This window comes from Martes martes (genome assembly GCF_963455335.1).
Source record: "Martes martes genome assembly, chromosome: 8".
Taxonomy (NCBI): Eukaryota; Metazoa; Chordata; class Mammalia; order Carnivora; family Mustelidae; genus Martes; species Martes martes.
The window spans coordinates 104,596,013-104,622,484 of NC_137895.1; the positions used below are offsets into that span (position 1 = coordinate 104,596,013).

The window sequence follows — 26,472 nt, forward strand, 5'->3', positions numbered from 1 at the left end:
CTGCTTTCCACAGTGGCTGCACCAGTTTGCTTTCCCTCCAACAGTGCGTGAGGGTTCCTTTTTCTCCATATTCTTGCCAATACTTTTTATTTTTTGTCTTTGATGGTAGCCATTCTGACAGGTATAAGGGGTGTGTGTGTGTATGTGTGTGTGTGTATGTTTTATACTGAAAATGGTTTGTTTTTAGGGTAAGTCAGAATGTCACAATCCCCATAGCAATGGCACCAATAATCGCTCTCCACTTTGCTTTTTCTCCTGCCCTGAAGAATGGGTGGTGGGCTGCTGGGTGGGAGAAGGGGCTGAAGGTTGGGCATCCTGGAGCTGACACTGACTCTGTCCTCTTCTTTTATCCTCTCTTTAATTTAGCTACCCAGTTCATCTCCCCACAGAAACTTCTGACCCATCTTGTGGTAAGTGATAAAGGTAGAGGATGAATACTGTCCGTCCATCCATCCATCCATCCATCCTTCCATCTCCTCATTCCACAAATAGTTGAGTACTAAGCCATTCCAGGCATTGTGCTAGGCATGGAATAAGGGGTAGGGTCAAACAGCATGGGGGCTTTGGGGAGAGATAATCAAACAGCTTGGAGGAGGGAATTGGGACCATAGTGCTGAGACCTGAAGATGAGGAAGGGGTGAGGGCTGGGGAAGTCCTGACCTGTGTCCTACGTGGCCTTATAGTGAGCTGTTCTCTGCTGATCTTGGGCAAGTCTGCATGCCTTTCTGGATCTCATTTTCTCAGCAAGAATGCTTTGAGAATGTTCTAGACATTATGAACACTTGGAAAGACAAGGTATAGAACTTCCCTTGAAGTGTTCACAGACTTTGTGGGAAAGACAAGCCTGGGAATAACCACCCAGAATGCAGTGTGATAGATGCTAGTAGAGGAACATGGAAGTTATGATGGGATCTTAGTAGAGCAAGGGGCAGACTTGGTCTCCAGGATTCAGAGAGGAGGCAACGTTTTGAGAGCACCATGCAGAACATGTAGGAGTTCACAGGTGGAAAAGAATAGGAAGTGTCTAAGCCACAGCTCCACCACTCTGTGGGTTTGTTCTGATTTTCTTCCTTCGTTTTCCTTCAATCCTTTCTCTGCCTCCTGCTTGCTTCTCTCATTTCTCAGGTGTTTTCCCTGAAGTCCTATAGTGAAAGGGAGCTTGGGATAAGCTCTCTAAGGCTACTACATGCTCTGCATCCTATCACCTCCTTGCACCCCGTTATCAACTCAAATGTGGGCCAGCTGTGGATGAAGGAGATCCCCCAGATGTTGCAGATTCTGGATGGTGAGGGGTTGGCTGCGAGGTGGAAGGAGTGGAGCTGGGGCATTGGGGCAGAATCCAGGAGAGATGAAGTCCCGAGGTGCAGGATGGATCTTCCCTGGGGTGAGGAGAACCAGGACCAGTCTCTCGGTCTTTCTGAGATGCCATTTGGGTAGGTCTGTCTGTTTGGACCATGTTCTGTGCTGAGCAGATATGCAGCCCAGAGTTCTGTGCCTCCCAATTTCCCAGAAGGCTCTTTCTTGTACTCAGAGGATCAGGAAAGAGTGTGGGCTTTGGAACCAGAGACCCAGGTTCGTATCCTTGCTCTAACATTTGCCAGCTGGGTATGTTTGACCTTTGAAAAGTCATACATTTCCTGGAGCCTCTGTAAAGAAGGGGGAACAATTATCTCGTAGGATCGCGATCAAAATTAAGTGAGATGATGGGCAAAAACCCCTTGGAATGGTGTTCAAATGTTAGTTCTTTTTCCCTGGCTGGGGCCTTCTGGTCGGCAGGTCCCTGTAACTCTCTTCTTTCCTAGATCACACTGAGAAGAATCTGGATCAGGAGGAGTGGGAGGACAGGCTGCTCCAGGTACGCACTCTAAGAGACATACCATTCTCCACACTTGCCTTCTTTCCCCTCTTTCGGAACCTTAAGGAGAAGGGGCCCCAGATCCCCTGAGCTAGAGACATGATCGAGGGACCTCCCTACTCAAGAGAACCTCTTTCTGAGGTTCTGAGAGGACTGCCAGCCTCTACATTGGAATCTCTGACTATATCCTAGACCTTATCTTACCTTCCACACCCTCAAAATTGTACTGTCAAGAGAGAGTAAGGGAATGGGGCCCTAGCTTTGTGTCCTTGGGCAAGTAATTTAGCCTTTGCCGGCCTCAGCTCCTTCATCTGCAAAATGGAAATAACTTCCATCTCCCAGAATTAAATAGGATAATACAGGAAAAGGAGAGCCTTGCAAACTGTAAAGGGTTTCACACATATAGTTGGCATTACCATCATTGTCGCTATATTGTTATTCTCCAGCCCTGACAACCCCCCCACCATGTATTTCAGCTCTTCCCCATTTCTTGAGCTCTTTTTTCATATTCACAGACCATGACCCCTTGTCTCTTGCTTCTTTCTGACCCACTTCCATGAGGCAGAATAGCCCAGCCACTGCTCTGTGTGGTCCTCTTCTCTCCTCCTCTTACTCAGTTTTCAAGTCAGTCGTTAGTGGCCATCAATGATGACAGCTGGCTGGAGCAACTCCTCAAGGTTGTCTTGGAGAGGATAAATTATTTCAGCGATGGTGAGGAGAAGGTGTGTGTGTGTGTGTGTGTGTGTGCGCGCGCGCGCACGCAGGTGGGCATATCAGGCAGCTGGGGGTGGTAGTTGCAAGGAGGGAAGTGGGGGTGGAGGCTGGTGTGGAGGAGTTTGGTGGGGAAGGAATATAGAAATGTACATGAAGGACAGGCCTTGTGGGAAAAGCCAGCCCAAGTTTCTGGGCCCTGGGGAATGGAAGGATGGAGAGTACCAGGAGCTGGCGGTCACCAGAAACAGCAAAAATATCAATGTCTTAACATTTGCTTAGTGTTTAAGGTTTTATCAAGAACTTTGCCATCTGTTGCCTTAACTGAACCTCCCAGTAATTCAGAGGTCAGAGAATAGAGCTGGTACTTTGGTGCAGTGGAAAGATCATTGACCTAAGGGTCAGACTGAAACAAATTAGTTCAAGTAATATTTGAGGTCATACTATGGATTAGGGAGTATATGTGATGTTGGGGTTGCAGAGCTGACTAGGGAAGAGAGGCTCCTTTGCTCACAGACCTCAAGGTCTGTTCTGGTGAAGGCCTTGTTCCCGTCCTGGCTTTTCCTGCACTCCTGGTGCAGTCTGGGTCAAGTGTCTTAGCCTTTGTGAGATTTCAGTCGCCTCACTTGGGCAGTGGCAGAAATGACTTCCGATCACAAGAGAGTGGGTGAGGATAGACAAAGAAACCTGTGCAGTTGCATTGTAAAATTCAAAAGACCAAGTAACCAGACGACTCATTATCCCAACTCCCAGATGGAGAAACACAATCTAGAGGGATTTAGAGCCTTAAGCAATTTATTGGTAAAACTGGCACCTGAATCCAGGTTTCTTCATTTTTTAATCTTGTTTTCTTGTCGCCAAGCAACACTTTATTTGGGCTTTGGGGGATCTCCAGGGAAGAGGCCTTATTTCCAAGACTGAATATTAGCTCTCTAATTATTAACAAATATTTATGAAGCACCTGCTATGTGCAAAGCTTTGTGGATGGAAGAATGAAGCAAGCAGGGATCCTGATCTTATTAATTAAGTTATTAAAAATATGTACAAATGCTTATGGCGCAGCAGGCATGGACTAGGCACAGGGTACTCACATAAAAGGCACAGACTCTGCCTTCAGGAAATCACCGCTTGAGTGAGCAGAGGAGAGAGTGGATTATTATAAGTGCGGTAATTGTCGAGATTGGAATGTGCGCTGTATGCTTGGGAGCAGAGGGGAGAGCTATTTTCTTGGCCCGATGGGGCTGGCCAGAACAACTTTCTCAAAGGTGGTCTACCATCTCAGTTCACTTAGGACTGTCCTGGTTTTAGCTTTAAAAGTCCAGCATACTGGGGTGCCTGGGTGGCTCAGTGGGTTAAAGCCTCTGCCTTCGGCTCAGGTCATGATCCCAAGGTCCTGGAATCAAGTACCGCATTGGGGTTCTCTGCTCAGCAGGGAGCCTGCTTCCCCCCCCCACCCCTGCCCTCTCTCTGCCTGCCTCTCTGCCTACTTGTGATCACTGTCTGTCAAATAAATAAATAAAATCTTAAAAAAAAAAAAAGAAGTCCAGCATACTAGGAAATGTCTCAGTACTGGGCAAACTGGGAAGATTTGTCACTTTACAAATTATTAAGTCTGGGAAGATGAGTAACGTGCCAGCTAAGCAGTCATTTGCCAGCTAAGCAGAGAGCCAGGTGCCTCGGGTCAGGTTTCACAGAAGCAGAGCCTAAGGTGAGGGTCCTTGTCAGGTGATTTGGCAAGAAAGTGCTCTCAGGAGAAGCTCTGGTCAGGTAAAGGACGCAGGATTGAAGAGGAGAGGCTAAGCGAGGATGTGGGGAGATCTGGATGGAAACTACACTGTAGAGTCTATCCTGCTTAGATACAAGTTGGGGGGGGGGCTTTTGTACCTCCCCACCCCTCACCTCTCTGTCACCGGTGCCAGGCTTCTATGGTTGCTAAGGGGCAGGGATGGGAGAGAGAAGGATGTAACTCTCAGGCGTCTCCAGGCACAGGGACCCAAAAAGACTGCAGGTGGGAACTGCTCACAATGGTGCCCACAGCCAGGGAAGGGAAGGAAACTTCAGCTCTGGATAAGGCTTGAAGAGCATCTGCTAGAGGAAGAAAAAGTGCCCGTCAAGAGGGGGTTCTAGGGGGAGAGGTGACACATTCCTTGAACATCTGGTATACCCTGTCTGTCTACTGTGTCAGACACTCTGTAAGCTCTGGAGTAGAGCAAAGAACAAGACGTACACTGCTCCTGAACTTTATTTATCATTGGAGATGAGAGGTTGGGGCGAGTTAAGAACTAACCAAACAAATGCATAAACAAGATAACTACTGATTGTGATGAAGCCTTGAATGAAAGTATCAGGATGGTAAGCTTAGAGAGAAATTTAGGAGGTCAAGGAAAGTTTCACTGAGCCAGGATCAAAAAGATGAGAGTGAGACAGCATTCTGAAGAACCCAGGGAAGATTCCAGACAGGGGAAATGGGAAATATGGAAATCTTGAGATAGGAAGGTGTTTGAGTACATAAATATAAATATTACAAGGTAGACAGGGCAATGTACAGTAAGCAAGAATCAAGGCTGCTAAAATTCAGAAGAGGGAGACACAAAGACTACATAAAAATACTTTTTTTGATTATGCTATTTTGATTTTTAAATTATGTAAATTTAAGGAACTTTTTTTTAAAAGATTTTATTTATTTATTTGACAGAGAGAGAGATCACAAGTAGGCAGAGAGGCAGGCAGAGAGAGAGAGGAGGAAGCAGACTCCCTGCCAAGCAGAGAGCCCAACGTGGGGCTCGATCCCAGGACACTGGGATCATGACCTGAGCCGAAGGCAGCGGCTTTAACCCACTGAGCCACCCAGGCGCCCCAATATCAGTTTTTATTTTAAATTTTTTCAAGTGAATCTTTGTTATTAAAATTTATCTTTTTTTTGTTTTTTTTTAAACTTATTTTTTCATTCAAGTATAATCAACATACAATGTTATATTAGTTTCAGATGTACAATATGGTAACTCAACAATTTTATACATTTCTTGGTACTCATCAAAGTAAGTGTACTCTTAAGTCCCCGTACCCACCTTCCCTCTGGCAACCACCAATCTATTCTCTGTGTTTAAGACTTTTTTTTTTTGTTGGCCTCTTTTTTTCTCTGTTTGTTTCATATCTGAAATTCCACATCTGAGTGAAATCGTGTCGTATTTGTCTTTTTCTATTTCACTTAGCATTATACCCTCTAGATTGACCCATGTAAATGGCAAGACCTCAGTCTTTTCATGGCTGATAATATTTATTCCACATCTTTATCCATTCCTCTGTCAATGCACTGGGTTGGTTCCATTTCTTGGCTATTGTAAATAAATAATTCTGCAATAAACATCAGGGGCATATATCTTTTTGAATTAGTGTTTTCATTTTCTTTGGGTGAATTCAAAGTACAAAGTACAGTAGTGAAATTGCTGGACTATGTGGTTAGTCTATCTTTAATTTTTTGAGGAACGTCTGTACTGTTTTCCACAGTGGCTGCACCAGCTTGCATTCCCATCAACAGGACACAGGTTTCCTTTTTCTCTCCATCTCTACAAACTCTTGTTATTTCTTGTGTTTTTGATTTTTAGCCATTTGACAGGTGCAAAATGATGTGTCATTGCGGTTTTGATTTGCATTTTCCTGATAATTAATGATGTTGGGGATCTTTTCGTGTGTCTACTAGCCATCTATATGTCCCCTTTGGAAAGATGTCTATTCAGGTCCTTTGACCATTTTTTAATTGGATTATTGGCTTTTTTAGCATCAAGTTGTACAAGTTTTTAAAATATATTTTGGATATTAGCCCTGTATCATATATAACATTTGCAAATATCTTCTCCCATTCAATAGGTTGTATTTTTGTTTTGTTGGAGGTTTCCTTCACTGTGCAGAAGCTTTTTATTTTGGTGTAGTCCCAACAGTTTAATTTTGCTTTTGTTTCGCTTGCCTGAGGAGACATAGCTAAAAAAATGTTTCTATGGCTGATGTCAAAGAAATTATGTTTTCTTTTAAGAATTTTATGGTTCCTAAAAGAGACATTTATGTCTTCAATCCACTTTGAGTGTAGTTTCGTGTATGGTGTAAGAAAGTGGTTTAGTTTCATTTTTTTTTGCATGTGGCTATCCAGATTTCACAACACAATTTGTTGAAAAGACTGTCTTTTTCCCACTGTATATTCTTGTCTCCTTTGTCATAGATTAATTGGCCATAAAAGCATGGGTTTGCTTATGGACTTTCTATTCTGTTACATTGATTTGTGTGTCTGTTTTTGGCCAGTACCATACTGTTTTGATTACTACAGCTTTGTAATAAAGTTTGAAATCTGGGATGTGATACCTCTAGCCTTGTTCTTCTTATTCAAGACTGCTTTGGCTATTCGGGTTTTTTGTTTGTTTACTTTTTTGGTTTTTTGTTTGTCTGTTTTTTGTGATTCCAGACAAATTTTAGGATTATTCTAGTTCTGTGAAAAATGTTGTTGGTATTTTGATGGGAGTTGCCTTAGTTTGTAGATTGCTTTGGGTAATATGGACATTTTAACAATATTGATTGTTCCAATCCATGAGCATGGAATATCTTTCCATTTGTCAGTGTCATTACCCTGATCAAAGTCAGATAAAGGCATTATAAAAAAAGAAAACCACAGGCCAATATCTCTGATGTACATAGATGCAAAGATGCTCGGCAAAATATTAACAAACAGAATCCAAAATCATTCACCATAAACAAGCGGGATTTATTCCAGGGATGTAAAGGTGGTTCAGTATTCACAAATTCATCAACATGATACATCACATTAACAAGAGAAAGGATAAAAACCATATGATCATCTCAATAGATGGAGACAAAGCATTTGACAAAGTACAATATCCATTCATGATAAAAACTCTCAGCTGAGTAAGTTTAGAGAGAACATACTTCAACATAAGAAAAGCCATACATGAAAAACCCAGAGCTAACATCATACTCAATGGTGAAAAACTTGAGAGCTTTCCCCCTAAGATCAAGAAACAAGATAAGAAGGTCCACTCTCACCACTTTTATTCAACATAGTAGTGGCAATCCTAGCCATAGCAATCAGATAAGAAAAAGAAAGAAAAGTCATTCAAGTTGGCAAGGAAGAAATAAAACGTCCACTATTTGCAGATGACATGATATTATATACAGAATATCCTAAAAACTCCATGAAACTGATAAATGAATTCAGTGAAGGATACAACAATAATATACAGAAATCTATTGCATTTCTTTACACTTAATGAAGCATCAGAAAGAGAAATTAAGAAAATAATCTCATTTACAATTGCACCAAAAATCATAAAATACATATAAATAAACATCACCAAGAAGGTGAAAGATCTGTACTCTGAAAACTGTGAAACACTGATGTAAGGAATGTTTTATTTTCTAGCTGGAAATAGGAATTATATGGATCAGGGAAAGTTCCTAAAGGGATGATCTGTACCCTAAGATGCTGAGAAATTAGATATGCAGCTTTTTCTTATTTCTAGCTTTAGCCCATGCTCTGTAGGGTTACTGCCTTATCCAGATGACCCCCAAAGAACAGGAGGGCCATGTGGAGAATAGGGCAGTGGGGAAGATGCTGGCTGACCGTTTCAAAACCAGTTTGGGTAATGGCTATTCCCCAAGCTACCCTAACTTCATTCCAAGCTATGCATGACCCTGCCCTTTCACCCCTCCTAGGCTTTTCTGTATAAATTCTTTGGATTTACCTTACGGACCTCAAGGAATATGAAACTGGTGAAGACGATGCTCTCCTCTATCCTACAAAGTGTCCATGAAGACCTGCAGGAGAGGGAGGTGAGGTGGAGGAACTGGCAAAGGGGAAAGAAACATTTTTCCTTTAAGAGGCAGGATGACGAAGTAGTTAAAAGCTGAGATCTGGCAAGCTAGACAACCTGTTGGAATCCTAGGTCTGCCACTTTCTCACTGTGTGCCCTTGGGCAGCTATTTATTATTATTATCTTATTTTCTGAATCATTTCAGGAAGTTGCAGTCATGCACATTTACCCATTCTCAGGGTGTACTACCTAAAAATAATGATATTCTCTTACATAATCAAAGCACAGTGATCAAAATTAAGAAGTTAACATTGCTACAGTACTATTATCTAATTTATAGACCTGATCTGAAAATGGCCAATTGTCCTGCCCATGTTTTTTTAGAGCAAAAGAAAGACATTTTTTTTCCTCTGGTCTGGGATCTAATTTAGAATCAATTTATCATTTAGCTTTAACATTTTTAATCTGGAACCATTCCTCAACTTTTATTTTTCATGATCTTGACATTTAAAAATGTATGGACCATTTGTTTTGTAGAATGTAGCTCATTTTTTGTTTGTCTCGTATTTTTTTTAAAGATTTTATTTATTTGACAGACAGAGATCACAAGTAGGCAGAGAGGCAGGCAGAGAGAGAGGAGGAAGCAGGCTCCCTGCTGAGCAGAGAGCTCGGCTCGGGGCTCGATCCCAGGACCCTGGGATCATGACCTGAGCCGAAAGCAGAGGTTTTTTAACCCACTGAGCTACCCAGGTGCCCCTGTCTCATATTTCTTCATGATTAGGTTTAGATTATGTATTTTGTGTGGGAATACTAGGGAATCTGTGTGTCATAGGGTGGTTTTCAGGATTAAAAATGTACAAGCTCTGAGAACAATGCCTGGGACACAAGCACTCTCTAAGTGTTGCTTACTGGTAGAATTGGTGGCCGTCCTCTCAAGCATCCCCTCTCCAATGCCCCTTCCCTGCCAGATTCTCAGAGCACCCATCACCATCATGACTATCATCAGTTATATTCCAAGCCCAAGGTTGGAACAGTATCACTGAGGAGACAGACTTATATAGGAAGAAGAGAGCTGGATACACAGAATAGCCTTACTAAAGGCAACATGAGTGGTAACAGAGACATATAGTGGCTGTGTGTATGGGAGGGTGATGACTTGGGCTAGTTGGGTCTAGATTAGGAGGAGGGAAGTGGGTATTCCTACTCGACATAATATTCCAAGACAAGAACTTTTGGGAGCATATCTACAGAATAGTCAGTGACATAGTGGGACTATACCAGGGAAGTACAAACGACCTCTCTGCCAACACCTGGGGACAGATTGGATACAGAGGGTAATGATTAAGAGGGCAGAGGATGTTCAGGATAGTTCCTGGGTGTCTGGCATGCTCAGCTGGGAGGTGATGTCCTTCACTGAGATTAGGAAAGGAAGACATAATGGGGAGGAAGATGACACATTCAAATTTTGATGGGGAGATATCAGGGTGCCCCTGGTAGGGAGCCAGGTGGAGATGCTCAGTATCCACCTACAGTATTTTTCACTTAGTTGTCCTTCCACTATGTTCCACAAGACACATGCAGGAACTCCCTCCTTCCTCTCCCCCAAGCCCTGGACAGGTGCCCTTTCCACCTGCCCCTTTTGGTCAGTTACTACTGTTTCCTGTTCTCCTGAGTTAGAAATATTGGCATTATCTATATGTCTTCTCTCTTTTCCATTTCCTCTGATTATCCATCCAATCCTGTGGATAACGTGCCTTGGTTTTGTTCTTCCCTTCTCTCCCCTCCTCAAAACCCTTCTCTGAATTACTAGTGCATATAAATCTCTCTTCTGCAGTGTTTGATTTGATACTCCTAAGGTTTTGCAAATCTGTGACTCTAATTTTTCACAATCTGTGATAATTTGCTTCTTCCCACCCCCATGCATTAAGTACCAAACAAATCTCTACTGAATTCACAGATGAATTCATATACATGAGGACCCACTGTTCACAAGTGTTATGCAGGGCATGGTTCTCCTCTGGTCCGTGATACTTGGGAAAGGCTTTTCTGGATGTTGTCAATTAGTATGAAAAATAAAAAAATCAGACTCTTTAATTGTGACATACCCTGTGCCTCTTTATGTGTCTGCCTGTCTATCTATCTAATCATCTATTTTCTGGAGGTTTTTTTAAAAAATTATGTCTGCTCTTTAATCCCCATCTCCTATTTTTCCCCCATTGCCCCACCGACCTCCCCTCTGGTAGTCATCAGTTTGTTCTCTGTATCTAAGAGTCTGTTTCTTGTAATTTGCTTCTTGAATTATTTCTTGCAAGGATGTTTGGTTCTCCATCTGGATTTTAAGTAGTTCAAGTCAGGGGAACCAATTTTCCTTCCATTTCTTTTCTTTCCCCTTTCTCTCCCTTCCTCTCTCTAAAGCCCTGGGTTTGGGAGAGCATAAAGGGTGCTTGGCTAACTCTTAGCTACGGCACGAGGTTGAGGCTATCCCCACTACAGGGCATTGCTACGGCACTGAGTATCGTGTCCAAGAAGTATCTGAAGATAGTCCTGGACCAACTTCAAGAGTACAGTGCTATCCTCACGGACAAGGGATCATCATTCATCCTCAAACTAATGAAGGTGATGGCATTCCTGGGAACTCTGCCAGCCTCCCACACAGAGCCTTCTGAAGCATCCCCATCACTCCAGACTTCCCACTTCTCTGAGGCCTTGTGACTCACCTATAAATGATTCTATTTCCCTTTGATCAACCATGGGGAAGTTTCAACTTCTTCTCCCTTTCCTGTGCTCCCTTATGCCCATGCTTCAGGCCCTGGTATCACCAGCGGCACCTTCTTCCTCCCAGCTGTTCACCATTCCATAACCCCATCTTCCCTTCTGGGCCATCTAGCCAATCCATTCCTCTCTGAACCTCCATTTCCCCATCAGGCAAAGAGGATAAGAGGAAGAGAAGGCAAGTTTCCCCCTTCCTCCTACAGGAACATCAGCAAAGGGAATGGGGTTTGGTCTGTAACATCATCTACTTAAGCTACAGCAAGATTATTTTCGAGAGCAAAGGAGGCATCATCACGCATTTGGACAACATCCTGGCTTTGGCGCTCCAACACTACCGCAACTGTGTTGTTGAGAAGGTACTTCCTGCTTACTCTACTTCTCCAGTGTTCCCCCCCCCCCACCTTCTTTACCCTTCCCCTCCAAGAAAATGCCTGGCCTTGGATGGAACAAGGTGGGTGGGGCTATTGCAGTTCCTTTAGGGGAGGTAAGAAGGAGTCCCTAAAGAATTTTCCTACCTCTCTCATTTGTCCAGAGAATGTGCCCCTAGGGTAGGAGAAGAAGCCTTTCCCAACTCCTGTTCATTAACCACCCAACTAGACATCCTTCGGGAGAACTTACTTGGTAAAAAGACAATAACTTGAATGATAAGCAAGCTAGCTAGGTCGGTCCTAACTTAAGAGTAAGTATGAGGTGGGAACTCCAGAAAGAGGTTGGTAAGAGGGGTGGCCTCTTCCTCCATAAAGAGGCCACAGGCTTTGCTTTCCTAAGCGGTCCTCAGAGGGAAGAGGCAAGATCTCAGCCTAGAGAAAGCTATGGAAGCCTTAGCTTCTCATCTCCCAGATTTTGTGTAGGTAGTTTTCCCTTAACCCAGGATCATTCCTACCTTGGAAACCCCTGAGCATACCGGTTGATTCAGGATAAGAACCTGAAGCTGGAGTACCTGGGCGCCTTGAGCAAGCTAACAAACATCATTAGCAGCCAGCCCATGGCCTTTCAGTTCAAGTTCGCTCAGAAACTAGAAATTGTAACCTTCATAGTGGTAAGTACAACTCAGGAGGATGATGGTGGAAATGCACGGAAGAGGGAGGGTGGGTCCTCAGGGAAACCATGGGCAGTGCTCCTGGGCTTGGCCTGGAGGAGAAAAGTCCAGATTTTCCAGTGTCCTTTTCCTACTTTATTGTTCCCTTTCCTGTCCTCAGGGTGGGTGTGAGTACTGTGGGGAAGGTATGCGTGGGAGCAGGAGAGAAGGGCTGTCCTTCAGAATTTTTGGAAGTCCCTGAAAATTCTAGGTTCTAGTTTCTTGTGAATACAGTGTGGGGTAGGAGGAGGGGGAAGAAGGCAAGAAAAATATGTTCACATCCTCTTGGTCTCTGGGGTGGGGGGTCGGGTGGGTGTATTACAGGAGTTAATCAGGGAGGAGCCATTGAATTCCATCTCCAGTTCCATTAGGCTGAGGGCGATGAACATCATCACTGACTTCAGGTAATGGGTGTTCCAGCCACTCTGTCTTCCTGCTTTGAGTGGATTTCAGTCCTTTATTCCCTAGTCTGTCCCCACCTCATTTTCTGCTTCTGCTTCTAGTCACAGGGGGCCCCAGGCAATAGTAGACATCCACCGGACAATATCTGCCACCTCCTTTCACCAAGATTTTTTTAGATGGGATTTTGGAGCTCCTGGCAGAGACCACCTCTCTCATCTTCACAGGCATTTGCTGTTGCTTCTGGTTCAGGCTTTCTTCTGCTTTCAGGGCTGTTCCTGGCATTGATAAACTTTGTTTACTGTTTCCTCTTTCTTCTTTTGTTTCTTTTTCTTCTGGTAACTTCTTACTGCCACCTGTCCCTTTCTGAACCTTCCTCAGCTGTTATTCCTGGCCATTACTGTTTCATTACATTTTCCATTTTCACTACTTCCTCCTGGATGGTAGGAATCTCAGTCCCCTCACAGAGGTGGAAGAAAGAACAGATCTTCTCCAAACATGTTGTAAGAGTGTGCTCTGCCTGCCACCCACAGAAGTGTTGCTGAAGGAGGCATCCAGTTCCCAGGAGGCCGAAGCCACTGTGGTAATGAACTCTTTGACGTTTGTCTCTTTGTATTCAGTTTTTTTTTTGTTTTTGTTTTGAGAGGATGAGAAGTATAGGTTTGGCCATTACATGTAAGGCTCTTCTACCTTCTTTGACAAAAATGCAATCATCTGAAGAGGTTACCGGGTCATATAGTCTGAATGTTCCTCATGAGATGTACTTCTTTCTTGAGAGCACTCATTGATTACTGCTGTCACACTTTAAAATTCTGGCCCAGAAAAAATAAAAAATTAAAAAAAATTAAAAAAAATAAAATTCTGGCCCAGAAGTGGACACTCAAATCTAATTTTTAACTGTTGTACAATTGAAACCAGATTGAAAGGTTCAGACATGATTTTACTAAAGGTGCATGGATAAATAAGTTTAGAGAGTCCCAGGTGCAAGAGAGCTGAATCCATTTCCCACAGAACCTATAGTGTTTCCTTGAGGGAAGGAAGAGCAATTCATTTTATTAATTTGCATTTGTATGTTTAATTCTTAGGAATTCTTTCATGTTCTCTGATTACTCCTTTATCTTGATTGGTGGTTCTTGTTTTATTGATGCCACAAACTCTTGATTTTTTTTGAGGGTATTAGTAAGAATCTTTATTTTTTTTTAAAGAGTTTATTTATTTATTTGACAGACAGAGATCACAAGTAGGCAGAGAGGCAGGCAGAGAGAGAGGAAGGAAAGCAGGCTTCCTGCTGAGCAGAGAGCCTGATGCGGGGCTCAATCCCAGGACCCTGGGATCATGACCTGAGCTGAAGGCAGAGGCTTTAACCCACTGAGCCACTCAGGTGCCCCTAGTAAGAATCTTTAAAAATAAAAGTTTCTATTTACTGAATTAGTTTAGCTTTTTTGAGGGTCAGTTGTTGTGTTTGGGCCTCTTCTTCAGCTGTCTGGTGGTCCTTCTTTGTCAGTTCATATTTATTTATATTATGAAGGAAGGACTGGTACATACAGAGAAGACTGAGGTGGGTTTCCTCTGGTTGTATTCCCATGAGGCCTTCCTCAGTGTAAGCCTAGTTAGAGAGGGAAGGTATTTTGACAGGATTTGCCCATGTTTGGGGTAAGCTGGGAACTAGGACAAACTGCACATCAGGCAGACATTTGTGCTCTGCTGAAAACAACAGAAGAATTGGTTCAAGTTAATAGGAGGCAAATGGCACTTTAAATGTTAGGGGAAACTGTGGAGCAGAATTTCTCAAGGAAAGCTTCCTGGGAGCGCTAGAGCACTGAGCTAAGTTTAGAAGGAGGGATGGGGCTGACATCTCAGCAACTCTTTTGAGTTCTCTCTTCTCCCCTCAGAATTTGTACAGGGAGACCCTGCAATCCCTTCTAAAGCTAATGGAGACACTTATTTTTGAGATGCCTTCTCGGATCCAGTACTGCTTGGAGGTCAGTGGGAAGAAGCCCTTGAAATTGGTATATTGGTTTCCTAGGGCTGCCGTAACAAAGTATCACAACTGAATGGCTTCAAACAACAGAAATCTATTCTCTAACAGCTGTAAAGGATGGAAGTCCAAAATCAAGGTATCAGCAGGGTTGCTTCCTACTGGAAGCTGTGAAGGAGCTTCTCTCCTAGCCTCTGGTGATTCCTGGCAGCCCCTGGTGTCCCTTGGTTTATAGACATACCATTCCACATGTGAGTGAAATTGTGTGATATTTGTCTTTGGCTGACTTATTTTCCTTAGTGTTATATGCCCTAGATCCTTCCATGTTACAAAGAGCAAATAGCAAATAGCAAAATATCATTCTTTTTTATAGCTGAATAATATTTCACTGTGCGTGCATGCATGTGTTTTGTGTGTGTGTGTGTGTGTGTGTGTGTGTGTGTATCTCACATTTTCTTTATCCATTCATCTATCAGTGGACACTTGGGCTGCTTCCATAATTCGGCTAATATAAATAATGCTGCAATAAATATAGGGTGCATATATCCTTTCCAACTAGCGTTTTTGTATTTTGGGGGTATATACCCAGTATATATACTGGATCATAGGGTAGTTCTATTTTTAATTCTTTTGAGGAACCTTCATACTGTTTTCCAAGTGACTACACCAGTCTGCATTCCCAACTATACTTGAGGGTTCCTTTTGCTCTACATCCTCACCAACACTTTGTTGTGTCTTATCTTTTCATTTTAGTTATTCTGACAGGTGTGAGGTGATATCTTATTGTTGTTTTAATTTACATTTCCCTGATGATGAGTGATTTTAGCATCTTTTCATGTTTCTTTTGGTCATATGCATGTTTTCTTTGGAGAAATGTCTGTTCATGTCTTCTCCTTTTTTTTTTTTTTTTTTAAGATTTTACTTATTTATTTGACAGAGAAAGACAGCCAGAGAGGGAACACAGCAGGGGGAGCAGCAGGCAGAGGGAAAAGCAGGCTCCTCACCAAGCAGAGACCCTGATGTGGGGTTCGATCCCAGGACCCTGGGATCATGACCTGAGCATCATGACCTAAGGCAGATGCTTAACGACTGAGCCACCCAGGCGCCCCTCTTCTGCCCATTTTTAATTGAATTATTTGTTTTGTGTATGTCAAGTTGTATAGGTTCTTTATAAATTTTGAATACTAACCCTTTATGGAATATGTCATTTACATGTATCTTCTCCCATTCCACAGGTTGCCTTTTCTTTTGTTGATTGTCTCCTTTACTGTGTGGAAGCTTGTTTTTTTGTTTTGTTTTGTTTTGTTTTGTTTTGTTTTGTTTTGTTGATGTCACTCCAATAGTTTAATTCTGCTTTTGTTTCCCTTGCCTCAGGAGATATATCTAGAAAAATATTGTTATGGGTAATGTAAGAGACATTACTGCTTGTGTTCTCTTCTAGGATTTTTATGGTTTCAGGTCTCACATTAGGTCCTTAATCCATTTTGAGTGTATTTTTGCATGTGGTGTAAGAAAGTGGTCCAGTTTCATTCTTTTGCATGTAGCTGTCCAGTTTTCCCAATACCATTTGTTGAAGAGGCTATCTTTTCCCCATTTGTATTCTTGCTTCCTTTGTAGAAGATTAACGGACTGTATGATCACGGACTTATTTTGGGGCTTTCTATTCTGTTCTATTGATCTATGTGTCTGTTTTTATGCCTGAACCATACTGTTTTAATAACTAAAACTTTGCAGTATAACTTGAAATCTGGTATAATAATACTTCAATCTTTTTCTTTTTTAAATTTGCTTTGGGTATTCATGGTCTTTCGTGGTTTCATATAAATTTTAGGATCTTTTGTTTTAGTTCTGTGAAAAATACTTGCATTAAATCTATAGATTGCTTTGGGTAGTATGGACATTTTAACAATATTGGTTTTTCCAATCCATGAGTATGGACTATCTTTCCATTTGTTTGTATTATTTCAATTTCTTTCATCAGTGTTTTATAGTTTTCAGAGTACAGATCTTTCACCTTCTTGGTTAAGTTAATTTCTAGTTTTTTATTATTTTTTGGTACAATTATAAATTAAGTTGTTTTCTTAATTTCTCTTTCTGATGTTTCATTATTAGTATATAGAAATGCAACAGATTTCTGTACATCGATTTTGTATCTTGCAATCCTTTTTTTTTTTTAAAGATTTTATTTATTTATTTGACAGAGAGAGAGATCACAAGTAGGCAGAGAGGCAGGCCGAGAGAGAGGGGGAAGCAGGCTCCCTGCTGAGCAGAGAGCCCGACGTGGGGCTCCATCCCAGGACCCTGAGACCATGACCCGAGCCAAAGGCAGAGGCTTTAACCCACTGAGCCACCCAGGTGCCCCTGTATCCTGCAATCTTACTGAATGCATTTATCAGTTCTAGTAGATTTTTTTTTTTTTTTGGTAGGGTCTTTTGGGTTTTCTATATATAGTATCATGTCATCTGTAAATAGTGAAAGCTTTACTTCTTCCTTACCTCTTTGGATGCTTTTTATTCTCTTTTCTAATCTGATTGCAGTGATTATGACTTCCAGTGGTATGTTGAATAAAAGTGGTGAGTGCAAACATGCTTGTCTTATTCCTGACCTTAGGGGAAAAGCTCTCAGTTTTTCACTGTTAAGTATGATGTTAGCTATGGGTTTTTCATATATGGTCTTTATTATATTGATGTATGTTCTCTCTAAACCTGCTTTGTGAAGGGTTTTTATCACGAATAGATGTTGTACTTTGTCAGATGCTTTGTCTGCATCTGTTGAAATGATCATATGGTTTTTATCTTTCTTCTTATTGATGTGATGTATCATGTTGATTAATTTGCAAATATTGAACCACTCTTGCTTCCCCAAAATAAATCCCACTTGATCATGGTGAATGATTTTTCTTAAGGTATTGTTGGATTCCATTTGCTAATATTTGTTGAGGATCTTTACATCTATGTTCAGGGACTTTGGCCTGTAATTCTCTGTATTTGTAGTGTCCTTCCTGGTTTTGGTATCAGGGTAATGCTGACCTCAGGGAATCAATTTGGAAGTTTTCCTTCCTCTTCTGTTTTTTAAAATAGTTTCTTTAAATGTTTGGTAGGATTCACCTGTGAAGCCATTTGGTCATGGACTTTCATTTGCTGGGACTTTCTTTGTTTTTGTTTTTATTATGTTTTGTTTTTGTTTTTATTTTTTTTTCACTGATTCAATATCATTGCTGGTATTCAGTCTGTCCAAATTTTCTATTTCTTCCTGATTCAGTTTTGGGAGGTTATATGTTTCTAGGTATTTACCCTTTTCTCCTAGGTTGTCCCAATTTGTTGGCATATAATTTTTCATAATGTTCTTTTACAATCCTTTGTATTTCTGTGGTGTTGGTTGGTTATTTCTCCTCTTTCATTTCTGATTTTGTTTATTTGAGTCCTCTCACTTAAAAAAACTTTTTTTTGATGAGTCTGGTTAAAGGTTTATCAATTTTGTTAATCTTTTGAAAAGCTAGCACCTGGTTTCATTGATATGTTCTACTACCTCTTATTTCTATTTCATTTATTTCTGCTCCGGTCTTTATTATTTCCTTCCCTCTACTGGTTTGGGGTTTTTTTGTTCTTCCTTTTCAGACTTCTTTAGGTATGAGTTTAGGTTGTTTATTTTAGATTTTTCTTGCTTCTTGAGGTAGGTCTGTATTGCTATAAATTTCCCTCTTAAAATAGCTTTTGCTGCATCCCAAAGATTTTGGACCATTATGTTTTCATTTTCATTTGTTCCCCTGTGTTTTCTGATTTCTTCTTTGATTTGTTGGTTGACCCTTTCATTGGGTCATACATAGTAGTATGTTTTTTCTTTTTTTTTAAGATTTTATTTATTTATTTGAGAGAGAGAGAGAGAACAAGCACACAAGCAAGGCGGAAAGGAAGAAACAGGTTCCCTGCTGAGCAGCGAGCCCAAGGTGGGGCTCAATCCCAGGACCCTGGGATCATGACCTGAGCAGAAGGCAGACGCTTAACCGACTGAGCCAGCTAGGTGCCCCAGTAGCATTTTATTTAACCTCCACGTATTTGTGTTCTTTCTAGATTTTTTCTTGTAGCTGATTTCTAGTTTCACAGCATTGTGGTCAGAAAAGATACATGGAGGATGCCTGGGTGGCTCAGTCAGTTGGGCGTCTGTCTTATCCCAGGGTTCTGGGATTAAGCCCCATGTCAGGCTCCCTGCTCAGCAGAGAGCCTGCTTCTCCTTTTCCCTCTGCCCCTGCCGCTGCTTGTGCACCCTCTCTCTGTCTTTCTCTTTCAGATAAATAAATAAAATCTTTAAGAAAAAAATTAAAGATGCATGGTACAACTTCATTCTTTTTAAATTTGTTGATTCTTGTTCTGTGGCCTAATGTTATCTATTCTAGGGAATGTTCCATGTGCACCTGAAAAGAGTGCATATTGTGCTGTATTAGGATGGAATGTTCTGAATAGATCTGTTAAATCCATCTGGTCCAATATGTCATTCAAAGCCATTGTTCCCTTGTTGATTTGGGGTTTGGATGATCTGTTCATTGATGTAAGTGGGGTGTTAAAGTTCCCTACTATTATTGTATCTCTAGTGATTACTTCCTTTATATTTGTTATTGTTTTATGTATGTGGGTGCTCCGATGTTGGGTGCATAAATGTTTACAATTGTTATATCCTCTTGTTGGATTATCCTCTTTATGATTATAAAGGGTCCTTCTTGGCCTCTTGTTACAGTCTTTGTTTTAAAGTCCATTTTGTACAATGTAAGTATTGCTAGTCTGGCTTTCTTCTCACATCCATTTGCATGATAAATGTTTCTCCATCTCTTCACTTACAATCTGCATGTGTGTTTAGGTCTGAAATGAGTCTCTTGTGGACAGCCTATAGGTGGGTCTTATTTTTTAACCATTCTATCACCCTAAGTCTTTGATTGGAGCATTTAGTCCTTTTACATACAAAGTAATTATTGACTGTTATGTACTTACTGTATTTTTATCACTTTTTAGTGGTTGTTTTTGTAGTTCTTCTCTGATCCTTTCTTCTTTTGCTTTCTTCTCTCATAATAAGTTGGGTTTCTTTCATGGTATACTTTTATTCTTCTCTCCTTATTTTTGCATGTCTACTATTGGTTTTTGATTTTTATTTACCATTAGGTTTGTATATAAAATCTTCTGCATATAACAGTCTATATTAAGTTGATGGTCGCTTAAGTTTGAACTCCCCCATCCTTTAACTTTATGAGACCCTTGACTGAATTTTACAGATATACTTTTTTTCATATATACTTTTTTAAAAAAGATTTTATTTATTTATTTGACAGACAGAGATCACAAGTGGGCAGAGAGGCAGGCAGAGAGAGAGAGAGGAGGAAGCAGTCTCCCTGCCGAGCAGAGAGCCTGATGCAGGACTTGATCCCAAGACCCTGAGATCATGACCTGAGCCGAAGGCAGAGGCTTTAACCCACTGAGCCACCCAGGCACCCCCATATGTACTTATTTTTACTGCTTTTGTGTATCCTACTTTTCTTGCTCTTACTTATGGTTTTTCCTTTCTACTCAAAGAGTTTCCTTTAACATTTCTCATAGAACTGGTTTAGGGGCCATGAATTCCTTTAACACTTATTTGTCTGGGAAACTATCTCTCTTTCTAATCTGGATGGTAGCATTGCTAGATAGAGTATTCTTATTGGCTGCAGATTTTTTCCTTTCAGCATTTTTGAGTCTATCATGCCACTCACTCTCTTCTGGCCTGCAATGTTTCAGCTAAAAAGTCTGCTGAGAGCCTTAAGGGATTTCCCTTGTATATAACTTTTCTATTGTTGCGTTTAAAATTCTCTCTTTATCACTACTTTTGCCATTTTAATTACTATGTTTCTTGGTGTGGACCTCCTTGGATTGATTTTGATTTTGTGCCTCCTAGATCTGGATTTCTGTTTCCTTCCTCAAATTGGTAAGTTTTCAGTTATTATTTATTCAGACAAATTTTCTGCCCCCCTTTCTCTCTCTTCTTCTGAGATCACTATAATGCAAATGTTATTATACTGGGTATTGTCACTGAGTTCCCTTAGTCTACTTTCATGATGTATAATTTTTTTTTCTTTCACCTGGTTATCTTGATTGCTTTTTAATAGTCTGTCCTCCAGGTCACTGATTTGTTCTTCTGCTTCCTCTAGTCTGCTATTAATTCCATCTAGTGTATTTTTAATTTCATCTATTGTATTATTCATCTCTAATTCATTCTTTTTTATTTCTTTGTTAAGAGTCTCACTGATGTCCTCCACTCTTTCGTCAAGTCTATCTTTAGGAACATTACTTTATTTTTATTAGTATCATTTTTTAAAGATTTTATTTGTTTTGTGGCAGAGGGAGAAACAGTGAGAGAAGGAACACAAGCAGAGGGAGTGGGAGAGGGAGAAGCAGGCCTCCCACTGAGCAGGGAGCCCGATGTGGGGCTCAATCCCAGGACCCTAGGATCATGACCTGAGCCAAAGGCAGATGCCCAATGACTGAAACACCCAGGCAGGTGCTCCATGAGCATTACTTTAAATTCTCTATCAGACATATTACTTATCACCATTTCACTTTGGTCTCTTGCTGTGATTGTTTCCTGTTCTTTCATTTGGGACATATTTCTCTATCCCCTCCTTTTGTGTAACTTGCTATGTCTGTTTCTGTGAGTTAGGAAAGTCAGCTATGTCCCCTATTCTTGAAAGTAGTGGCCTTATGAATAAAAGGTCCTGTAGTGTTCTGCAGTGCCCTGTAGTCCCCTGTTCCCCAGAGTCTGGTGATAAATGTTTGGCACACATCTCCTATGTGTGATGTGTGTACCTGTCTGTTGTGGCTGAGTTGCTTTTGCCTTCAATCCAGTCCTCTGCAATGGCAGATGGGTATTTGCCTGTTGTGGGTGGAGTTTGGCCCCTGTGTGGTTAGTACACCAGTCTGGCGCCACCTTGGGCTTGAACTGAATCAGACCAGGCATTTTTCAGACATGCAATAGCACCAAACTTCAAGTTACATTCCCTGTGTTGTCCCTAAGAAGTTTTCGTTGATGGGTAGGGCCTGTAGTCCCACCAGCTGCCCACCTGCCCCCCACAGCTGGGGCAACAGTTTGACTGGTGTGTGTGCTGATCTTTCCCTCTTCCCAGGGCTGAAGTCACTTTGGAGTAGTGCTGGCCCCTGTCGTAGCTGCTTGTACACTGCCAAGCCTTCGTCACTACTTTGGATGGGGTCAGGCCAAGAGTACATTGGAGGAGGCGGGTCTGAAATGTGCTCAGGGCAGGAAGTGCAGTGTTCGCAGATTTTGTGAACTGGTCCTCTGGGGGAGAGGACCCACAGCACTGGGACTGGGGCAGGACTGGCTGGAGAGAATGGATCTGCAGACCCAGTGGGGAGGGGGCAGAATGTGTGACTTTAGCAAGTGAGGTAGGTAGTGGTGCCTCACTGGTTTGCACAGACAGCTGTGTGTTTATTGGGGTGGGGGGAGACGGGAGAGAAATGGCACCTGTCCACTCCTTTGTTCCTGGAGAAATTTCCCAACAATCTCTGTCCCTCTAGGACACACTCTGAGATTAGTAAACGCTCCCTCTCAAGTGCCACAGGCATTTTTCAAACTGCTGCTTCTAGCTCCATCTCTGCAGGACTGTTGTGCTGTTCCTTTAAGAGCACCCTTCTAGCTCTCCCACAGGCAAGTCCTGCTGATGCTTAAAATTCCAGGTCTTGGGGCACCTGGGTGGCTCAGTGGGTTAAAGCCTCTGCCTTCAGCTCGGGTCGTGGTCCCAGGGTCCTGGGATCAAGCCCCACATCAGGCTCTCTGCTTGGCGGGGAACCTGCTTTCTCCTCTCTCTCTGCCTGCCTCTCTGCCTACTTGTGATCTTTGTCTATCAAATAAATAAATAAAATATTAAAAAAAAAAACGCCAGGTCTTAGGTCTGCTGGTTGTAAGAACTGAGGAAATTTGGCCCCTCTGGTTTTCAAACCCAAATGTTATGCGATTTGCCTTCTCTGTGTGGGCTTCCTGGTGTGATAGTCTATTCCTTTCCCTTCTCTGTCCAGGAATCCCTTCCTCCAGTAGACAGTCCCCCAGGTCTGTTTAGCTCCCCACCATATGTTTCCCGTTCCTACCCTCTTTGATCTGGCTGTTCTTTACAGGTAGTTGTGGAGTAGTTCTGACAGCCTTTGGGTCATTTTCGGGGTTATTTACACTGAAGTCAGTGTTATCTGATTGTATCTGTGAGATACAAGACAAGGATATCCACTTTCACCACATTTATTCAACATATTATTGGAAGTCCTAGCCACAGCAATCAGACAAGAAAAATAAATAAAACACATCCAAATTGGTAAGGAAGAAGTAAAGCTTTCACTATTTGCAGATGACACAATACTATATATAGAAAACCCTGAAGATTTCATTAAAAAAAAAAAAACCTACAGAACAGATAAATGAATTCAGTAAAGTTTTAGGATGCAAAACTAACGTACAGAAATCGGTTGCATTATTATATACTAATAATGAAGTAGCAGGAAGAGAAATTAAGAAAACAATCTCATTTACAATTGCACCAAAAAATGATAAAATAACTAGGAATCAACCAATGAAGTAAAAAGACTTGTACTCTGAAAACTATAAAATATTGAAGAAAGAAAGTAATTTCATTTCTTAATGTCATTAAATATTCAGACATTCCAGTTGATTGGTTTTTCTCTTAATTCTCTTTATCTATAGATTGCCCTTCTATCATTTTTTCCTTGAACTTTATTTGTTGAAGAAACCTAGACATTTGTTCTCTGAATTTTCCACATTCTGGATTGTGCTGATTACATTCTTTAGGGGCCACATAACAAATTCCTCTGCCCAAATCTTTCCTATAAATTGCTAGATCTAGGATATGTTAGATTCTGATTCTGATTATCAGACCTAGATCACGAATCTAATGAATTTTTGGCAAGATTACTTCAGAAGTAGTCTTGTCTTCTTTTAAGAGACACATAATGTCTAGTTGTCTTCTGGTGCTGTGCAGACTTTTTAAAAAGAATTAACATGTAATGTATTATTTGCTTCAGGGGTACAGGTCTGTGTTTCATCAGTCTTATACAATTCACAGCACTCACCATAGCACATACCCTCTCCAATGTCCATCACCCAGTCACCACATCCCTCCCATCCCCTTCCCCTCCAGTAACCCTCAGTTTGTTTGCTGAGATTAAAAGTCTCTTATGGTTTGTCTCCCTCTCTGGTTTCATCTTGATTCAATTTTTTTCCTCTCTTCCCCTATGATCCTCTGCCTTGTTTCTCAAATTCCACATATCAGTGAGATCATAAGATAATTGTCTTTCTCTGATTGACTTATTTCGCTTAGCATAATACCCTCTAGTTCCATCCACATCTTTGCAAATGGCAAGATTTCAATTTTTGATGGCTGCATAATATTCCATTGTATATATACACCACATCTTCTTCATCCGTTCGTCTGTCAATAGACATCTGGGCTCTTTCCATAGTTTGGCTATTGTGAACATTATTGCTATAAACATTCGGGTGCAGGTACCCCTTCAGATTACTGCATTTGTATCTTTGGGTAAATATTCAGTAGTGCAATTGCTGGGTTATAGGATAGCTCTATTTTCAACTTTTTGAGGAACTGTTGTTTTCCAGAGTGGCTGCACCAGCTTGCATTCCCACCAACAATATAGGAGGGTTCCCCTTTCTCCTCATCCTCGCAACATCTGTCATTCCTGACTTGTTCATTTTAGCCATTCTGGCTAGTTTGAGGTGGTATCTCATTGTGGTCCTGATTGTATTTCCCTGATGCTGAGTGGTGTTGAGCACTTTTTCTTGTGTCTGTTGGTCATTTGGATGTCTTCCTTGCAGAAATGTCTATTCATGTCTCTGCCCATTTCTTTTTTAAAAAAATATTTATAATTAATATTAATTTTCTTTTTTAAAAGATTTTATTTATTTATTTGACAGACAGAGATCACAAGTAGGCAGAAAGACAGGCAGAGAGGGAGGAGGAAGCAGGCTCCTTGCTGAGCAGAGAGGCTGATGCGGGGCTCGATCCCAGGACCCTAAGATCATGACCTGAGCTAAAGGCAGAGGTTTTAACCCACTGAGCCACCCAGGTGCCCCCCTCTGCCCATTTATTGATTGGATTATTTGTTCTTTGGGTATTGAGTTTGCTAAGTTCTTTATAGATTTTGGACACTAGCCTTTTATCTGATATGTTGTTTGCAAGTATCTTCTCCCATTCTATTGGTTATCTTTTGGTTTTGTCGACTGTTTCCTTTGCTGTGCAAAAGCTTTTTCTACTGTTGAAGTCGCAATAGTTCACTTTTGCCCTTGCCTCCCTTGCCTTTGGTGATGTGTCTAGAAAGAAGCTGCTGCAGCTGAGGTCAAAGAGGTTGCTGCCTGTGTTCTCCTGAAGGATTTTGATGGATTCCTGTCTCACATTTAGGTCTTTCATCCACGTTGAGTCTATTTTTGTATATGGTGTAAGGAAAAGGTCCAGTTTCATTCTTCTGCACATGGCTATCCAATTTTCCCAACACCATTTGTTTAAGAGACTATCTTTTCTCCATTGGATATTCTTTCATGCTTTGTTGAAGATTAGTTGACCATAGAGTTGAGGGTCCATTTCTGGGCTTTCTGTTCTGTTCCATTGATCTATTTGTCTGTTTTTGAAGCAGTACTATACTGTCTTGATGATAACAGCTCTCTAATAGAGCTTGAAGTCCAGGATTGTGATGCCACCAGCTTTGGTTTTCTTTTTCAACATTCCTTTGGCTATTCGGGGTCTTTTCTGGTTCCATATAAATTTTAAGATTATTTGTTCCATTCCTGTGAAAAAAGTTGATGATATTTTGATAGGGATTTCATTGAATGTGTAAATTGCTCTAGGTGGCATAGACATTTTAACAATATTTGTTCTTCCAATCCATGAACATGGAATGTTTTTCCATTTCTTTGTGTCTTCCTCAATTTCTTTTATGAGTATTCTGTAGTTTTCTGAGTACAGATCCTTTTCCTCTTTGGTTAGATTTATTCCTAGGTATCTTATGGTTTGGGGTGCAATTGTAAATGGCATTGACTCCTTAATTTCTCTTTTTTCTGTTTTGATGGTGTTGTATAGAAATGCAGCTAATTTCTGTGCATTGATTTTATATCCTGCCACTTTACTGAATTCCTATATGAATTTTAACAGTTTTGGGACTGAGTCTTTTGGTTTTTGATTTTTTTAAAGATTTTATTTATTTATTTGACAGACAGAGATCACAAGTAGGCAGAGAGGCAGGCAGAGAGAGAGAGAGGAGGAAGCAGGGTCCCTGCTGAGCAGAGAGCCCGATGTGGGACTCGATCCCAGGACCCCGGGATCATGACCTGAGCCGAATGCTGAGGCTTTAACCCACTGAGCCACCCAGGCACCCCAAAGATTTTATTAATGTATTTGACAGATAGATCGGAAGTAGGCAGAGAGGATGTGGGGGGGGCGTCTTTTGGGTTTTCCACATAAAGTATCATATCATTACTGTTCATTACTTTTGGTGATCACTGCTTTGATTCATTAATTCATTAGTGGCTGAAAATTGGGGATATTCTTTTTAAAGAAAGACTTTGTTATTGAGATATCACTTGCTACAGTAAAGTGTACAAATCTTGTGTGTATACTTAGATACATTTTTACATATGTATAAATATCAGATCAGGATATAGGACATTTCCAATACCTCAAAAGGTTCCTCTTCCACTGAATAACCACTGATAACCAGTATTCTGACTTCTATCACGTAGATTAATTTAGCTTGTTCTTAAACTTCACATACATAGAATTTTATAATATGTACTTTTTTATGTCTATATTATTTCCCTT

General features: G+C 41.2%; 1 protein-coding gene across 1 annotated transcript in view; it reads left to right on the plus strand.

Annotated features, from left to right (window-relative positions):
- The window catches only part of LOC308347158 (maestro heat-like repeat-containing protein family member 1), a gene marked incomplete at both ends in the record, with an annotated part of 68,844 nt that overhangs the window by 18,254 nt on the left and 24,118 nt on the right, over positions 1–26,472 (plus strand). Inside the window, 11 exon segments of the mRNA XM_080810290.1 lie at positions 367–410; positions 1,126–1,285; positions 1,803–1,855; positions 2,473–2,577; positions 8,285–8,401; positions 10,876–10,998; positions 11,358–11,510; positions 12,071–12,193; positions 12,557–12,636; positions 13,079–13,214; positions 14,524–14,613. Of these exon segments, the coding sequence (XP_080666416.1) occupies positions 367–410; positions 1,126–1,285; positions 1,803–1,855; positions 2,473–2,577; positions 8,285–8,401; positions 10,876–10,998; positions 11,358–11,510; positions 12,071–12,193; positions 12,557–12,636; positions 13,079–13,214; positions 14,524–14,613 (1,184 nt within the window).